Below are 6,322 nucleotides of genomic sequence, written 5' to 3'. Positions count from 1 at the left end.
CCGCCTGCGAGGGAGCCAGAAAGAGGAGCCAGCCTTTCAGAAGCACCACAGCCTCCAGAGAACGCTGTAGTAGAATCTCATTATGACTTGATGTCCAAGCCTCCTCTGCTGGAGCCTAGTCAAACCTCAAGCCTCCCTAAACCCAGTGCCACTGATTCATCTGCTGCCAGCTCCACTGTTGTTGAAACACCACTGCTTTCTTCTGAAACGCTAAGCTCAGAGGAGAGCCAGGACATTCTGGCTGTGGACAAGCATGCAGCCGTTTCATTACCTCTCAGTAGCTCAGTCATCAGTACCACAGTGGCTGATGGGACCGAAGCACCAGTAGAAGTTAAGCCTGACATTGTGGTAAACGATTCCATCGCTAACCCTGATATGACAGGTGAGTCTCAGACTGCCTCTCCTCTTATAGAGCAGCACCCAGACCCAGAGGCTGTTCCTGACAGTGACACTGCTCCCACTGAGCCTTCCCTAGCTCCTACACACACACTCACAGAACTAGAGCCCCCTAGTGGTGCTGCAGTCCCCACAGATTCCAAAACAGAGGACCTCCAGGAAGATGTGGCTACCCCTGGACTCCTGCCTCTGCCCTCAACGTCCCCCTCACCATCTCTCTCGGACATCTACGCAGATCCTCCAAATGGCACAGAACAGAATGGTAACCCAGTGCACGGCTCCAGCCAGAAAGAGTCTGTGTTCATGCGGCTCAACAACCGCATCAAGGCTCTGGAGATGAATATGTCGCTCAGCGGACGCTATCTGGAGCAGCTCAGCCAGAGGTGCGGGGGAAAATTAAAACAGTGAATTTTCTTTGATGGAGTGATTTTTGCAATGCATTTGATGCTTTTTTTAATACTTTATCTTAGATATCGTAAGCAGATGGAGGAGATGCAGAAGGCTTTCAACAAAACCATAATTAAACTCCAGAACACCTCCAGAATTGCAGAGGAGCAGGTGAGCGGTAGTTTACATTGATTGCTCTCAGGCCACTCTGGGATGTAATGGTTGTAGATGTATTCTAATTTTGGATTATGCCACATATTACGGTCAAATGCTTTATTTTCCGTCTCCTGCAGGACCAGCGTCAGACGGAGTCCATTCAGTTGCTGCAAGCCCAGCTGGAGAATATGACTCAGATGGTTCTCAACCTGTCTGATAAAGTCAGCCAGCTGCAGAACGAGGTACATAAAGCCTCTTAATCAGTTAACACCGGCCACAATATTAAGTACACTGATACGGTCTAATGAGATAAAAGATAACGTCTTAATAGAACCAGATTAATCTATGTGTCTAACTACAGTTTCACTCAGAGGAACACGCACTTCTACCTCACAATTGTAATTTGGACCAGCAGCAAATTGCACACGTTCATAAAAAAACATTTGCCTCAATTTGTCATTGAGATCCATGCAAATGAAGGGGGATTTTGCAAAGATAAAATGAAAGATAAAATTATATTTGGCACCATGGTGGGATGTGGGCTGTGTCACAGGTGTCCGACAGGCAGAACTACCTGCTGCTGTGTCTGCTGCTGAGTCTGTGTTTCACCCTGGCGCTGTTTGCCAACCGCTGCCGCATCTCCATTACACCTCCACATGCAGGTCCAGAGCCACCTACAGCAAAGAACTACACCTCCTGCTGTCCTGAAAGGTACACAAATACATGCATTGGGTTTGTTAATAACATGCAACATGAAACACTGAAAGATAGTGTCCATTCATTAATCCTTGCTATTGATAAAAATGGCAGTATCCACCTGCTGTGACTGATGCAATCAAGTTTCTTGGTGCAGTCATTACCCTCAATCATGACAATGTCATCTTTAGGCATTTCACGTCCTGTGATGATTCTGGTTTGAAGAGGAGTGCATCCTACCCACTCATCAACTCATTCCAGGTGGTCACCACCAAAGGTACAGATTCACTGGACATTTGATACATTCCTTGTTTGCATTTAGTTGAACTATACTGTATATATGTATTTGCAGATCCAGAAAGTCTTCACCATGAGGAGAGTCAAGCAAACAGAAAGGTAAATATTTAATATTTTCATAGTTGGAGCATAGAAAACCTGTTTACGACCTTGAAAATACAGTTTTTAACATTATTATAGCCCTCTAGATATGAAATAACACCCCTATAGTCCAGTGGTTCTGACCTGGTTTGGTGTCGGGATCCACCATCACTCCACAGCAACAAGCAGCAACCTGAATTGCGGACGTTTTTCAACTCAAGTTTCTTAAATATTCTTTTTTTTTTTTAAATATCTTTTGCAACAATTACGCGGCTGCCTAAAGGTCGCTTACGTTCTAATGTGTTGCAAGCATTGCAGCTCTGATTCAACTCCTCACATCAACACAAAGTACAATTCACTTTTGTCTGATTAACTCAGCAGAGAAGCTTAATAATAATATGAGGTCCATTTTTTCTGTGGACCACCCCTCTGCCTGGGTCAATAGATCAAAGTGGGCATGAAACTGTACCTGTGAGTCTTTATTGTGGGCGGAATTGTAATACAACGTGAGCTGGAGTGGTGATGCGCTCGTCTCATTATAGCGCACTCTTCTGCAGCAGATATAAAGGCGATCTCGCGGCGTGTTGGACAGACAGCACATTACGGTCACACTCGATGTCCTTCCCCTCCTGTTCAAGCTTGGCCAAGTCGCCCCTAACTGCACAGACCTGAGGTGCATTCAGACATTGGGTCATTACACGATTTTTTTTTATTTTTTTGGACCCACTGAAAATGTTTCCCCACCACCAGTTCAGAATCTGCTACAGTCAACTTAACATTCGTATTACCCAGTATAGTAGACATAATAAGAGAAGTAAGACATAACATAGACTCACACGTTAGTATTTGGAGAGTTCCTTGTAGGGATGCTCTGATCAGGGTTTTATGCTGCCGATTCTGATACTGATCATCCATGAGTGACATTGACCGATACTGATCACATGGATTAACTGTAGAGTACAATAAACAGAATAAAATAATACAAATAAATATCTATATTAAATAGAAATCTGTCCTGCTTAACTTAAAAGAGAGTAAGCTGAGTGTCCAGGTTGCAGGGGTGTCCAACTTTCATCACTATTAGAGTTGTCAACTATTTGTGTTTTATTTATGACTGGCAACATTTCAATTGTACACGACTATATTTACCAAGCAGATCTCCACTCAAACAGTGTGGCCATCGTCTTTATACTATTTTGTGCTCATTTGTCATTATCTAAAGGAATAAAGTCTGAATTCAACAGTTGTAGTAAAAAAAACTAATGAGAGTTGAAGCAAATATTCTTCGAAACCCTTTGGTGAGCTGCTCAAAATCACCTGGTGAGATAGGAGACCCCTGTCATAGTATCACCATCATAAGGCTGGACACACGATGTGTTTATGTTAATTAAACAACCACAAACTAATAGTGTTTTGAGGACAAGACATAATTAGTATTATGACAACATAAGAGCAAAATTGTTCAGTGACAAAAGTCAGTACGTGCCCCATGAACGTGATAGCCACTTGCCAGTGGGACAAAAACGGGCTCCAAACTAACCACATGGTTTGTTTGTTTTAAAAACAAAATGTCACTGTGGTTAAAAAGTCACATTTGGAGTCCAAAGACCACAAGTTAGGAGGATAACTCTAGCTGGCTAGCTGCCACCAGTGACAGCTAGGCAAAGCTTGTAAACAAATATGCAAGAAAAGTCGAACGGCAGTAGGTTTGATAAGGGAGTGATCAAACACCCTGGCATGGATTGGTGTAGCCCAGTGGTCACCAACTTTTTTGAGACCGAGATCCCTGGTCATGGCTGTTAACCTGCACAAGATGTACCCCCCTCCCAAACAAGCGTGATATAGTGTGTGCGTGTGTGCGCGTGTGTGTGTGTATATATACCCTTAACGAGCGGTGTTGTCATGGCTCAACGATTTTTTTGGAGGTGCACGTCTATGGAGTTAGATTTGTGCCCTAACTTTGAGGTAGCGAAGGCAGACTCTGAGCCCTATTAACGTGCAATAATTACTCTTGTGTGCGCAAGCACAACACAGTGCTGTCACCCCCTCCCTTTCTCGCTCCACCTTTTTGCTAGCGCGGGTGGCGTGTTCAGTGGACAAAATGTGTGCCTGTTAATCGCTCTCCGGGAGGTGAGGGCACTGATATGATAATACATTTTTTTTTTCCCAAAATGTCCTGAAACCACTGAGGTTGTACAAACTCATGTTAATTCTCGCAGCAATACGGGACAAAGTGCGTCCCTTGTCGGTTCAATACGGGTGTTGGCAACCCTACGTGACACGGCACATGTGAAGGGTTTTCTGCCGCACGCCGATCTTTTTTGTAAACTGCTTTTAAAGGTATTTTTTTTTACCGAAATTAGCCGATATTGATTGGTGGCCTAGTTCTTTGTTGTTGTTTTTCTGGACAGTGTACTTCCTGGTGGCTATTGTGTAACATTACCTACACCTAGTGAACAGCGTAGAATACTGCATCTCACATTTTTGAACGAGTCTTCTGAATGCCTTATATTTATATTATTGTTAAGTTAGCCATTTTTATACTTGAAAATGCTTAATTTTGGCCAAGAAGATGTAAAATTTACTTAAATATGCATATAGTCAACCACAAACCGTGACAAACTATGATACAGTGAAGCCGCGAAATTCGAACCGCAAAGTCTCGAGGGACGACTGTGTATAGTAGTGGCAAACTTGATGGTAAACTTTTTGTGTTTCTCAACACCTGAGAGTTTATTGAGTACATTTACTAGTATACCTGCTAAAGCATATTAAAAAACAGCTCTGATCAATTGCACAAAGTAAAATCTTACATAAACAACCTCTCTCGCCTCTCTCCCTCGTTGTCTCAACCTGTCCCCATGCAGAGGAGGCGACGTAAGATGAAATCCATTGAGGAAGTGGAGACTCTGACGTCCTGTTTTGCTGCTCCACTCTCGTGCAATGGAGCTGCTCTATGTAACGGTGTGCCTGTCACAACAAACCCTGCAGCCACAGCAAGAAGGCTGCTTCCACCCTGCTTCAGAGACTCTCCATCAGAGGGCAGCTCGGAGACATCTTCCCATTCCGACGATCCGTCCTTCTGTGGAATCACCACAGCTTGCTCTCGAATCTGTGAAGGTCTGACTACACCTAAGACCCGAGCAGAGAAAAGGGCATTAAGACGCAGGCGTCCGAAGCCCACCTGTGCAGTCGTGGACTTCCTTCAGGTCCCACATAGAGAGAGAAACAAAACATTCTCTATCTCTGCCACACAGGACATCATGAACAGGAAATCAGAGCAAAGCTCTGGGACATTTGGGCGAAATATCCCCCTCTCAGGTCCTGTCTAACGTGAAAGAATCTACAGTATATCAAGAAAGCAAGTTTGCACGTATGACTAGACTCTTTCAAAAATAACTCCAAGGATGTTCAATCCCGTTGCAACGATGTGTGACAATCCCATCACTTCTACTGTTTTTTTGTTGCCATTGTAAGACATTTATATTTGTTATGTGTCTCTCCAGCTTGCAATTAAAACTCTGCAAATGTTTGGATAAACTGAGACTGGCTCTTAAAAATCTACAAACTCAACACAAGGAAGAACTTCATCCCTTTTGTGGGACTGAGTGGAACCTGTTTAGGTAAGACACCATCACCCTAAAACAATTCCAAAGGCTTATCAAGGGCTTGTCAAATAAGGGTTATTAAAATTCTAGGAATTTATCACTTTTAACACAACTATCTCACCATTCTTTTGTATTATTCCAGTCCAGTGATTCCCAACCCCGTACCACGGCACTTATAGTGGTATGCAAAAGTTTGGGCACCCCTGATCATTTTCAAGATTTTCCTTTTTAAATCACTGGTTGTTTGGATCAACAATTTCAGGTAAATGCATCATATAGCAATAATTATGTAAACAAAAGTAGGTAGGTGCATAAATTTGGCCACCTCAACAGAAAAACTACATCAATATTTAGTAGACCCTCCTTTTGCAAAAATTACAGCCCCTAAACGCTTCCTATAGTTTCCAATGATTCTGGTTGAAGGTATTTTTGACCGTTCTTCTTTACAAAACATCTCCAGTTTGGTCAAGTTTGATGGTTTCCGAGCATGGACATCCCATTTTAAATCACAACACAGATTTTCAGTAATATAAAGGTCTGGGGACTGAGATGTCTATTCCAGAACGTTGTACTTGTTCCTCTGCATGAATGCCTTAGTAGAATATATACACCTGCAAAAACCAAAACACGTGGCTGCCCATACATCAATGTATGTACTGTATGCAATCATTGGGGTCAGGTAGGTGACATTGCATTGCATC

At 43.1% G+C, this 6,322-nt stretch overlaps 1 protein-coding gene across 3 annotated transcripts in view; it reads left to right on the top strand.

The window, feature by feature from the left end:
- The window catches only part of LOC129176718 (SUN domain-containing ossification factor-like), a 28,442-nt gene extending 22,889 nt beyond the window's left edge, over window positions 1–5,553 (top strand). For 2 of the 3 annotated variants that reach the window (XM_054767034.1, XM_054767032.1), the window contains 7 exons: window positions 1–779; window positions 867–954; window positions 1,077–1,181; window positions 1,493–1,650; window positions 1,827–1,912; window positions 1,988–2,031; window positions 4,881–5,553. The exon at window positions 1–779 is cut by the window's left edge and continues 496 nt beyond it. In XM_054767034.1, coding sequence (XP_054623009.1) covers window positions 1–779; window positions 867–954; window positions 1,077–1,181; window positions 1,493–1,650; window positions 1,827–1,912; window positions 1,988–2,031; window positions 4,881–5,345 — 1,725 coding nt within the window. In that variant the 3' untranslated portion in view covers window positions 5,346–5,553. The remainder of the gene's footprint in view (window positions 780–866; window positions 955–1,076; window positions 1,182–1,492; window positions 1,651–1,826; window positions 1,913–1,987; window positions 2,032–4,880) is intronic. The other variant, XR_008569493.1, reaches the window with a different exon arrangement.
- The last annotated feature ends 769 nt before the right edge of the window (window positions 5,554–6,322 follow it).

This window comes from Dunckerocampus dactyliophorus, chromosome 2 (genome assembly GCF_027744805.1).
Source record: "Dunckerocampus dactyliophorus isolate RoL2022-P2 chromosome 2, RoL_Ddac_1.1, whole genome shotgun sequence".
Taxonomy (NCBI): Eukaryota; Metazoa; Chordata; class Actinopteri; order Syngnathiformes; family Syngnathidae; genus Dunckerocampus; species Dunckerocampus dactyliophorus.
The sequence above is the reverse complement of the archived record's forward strand: the minus strand, read 5'-3'. Positions and strand labels throughout refer to the sequence as shown.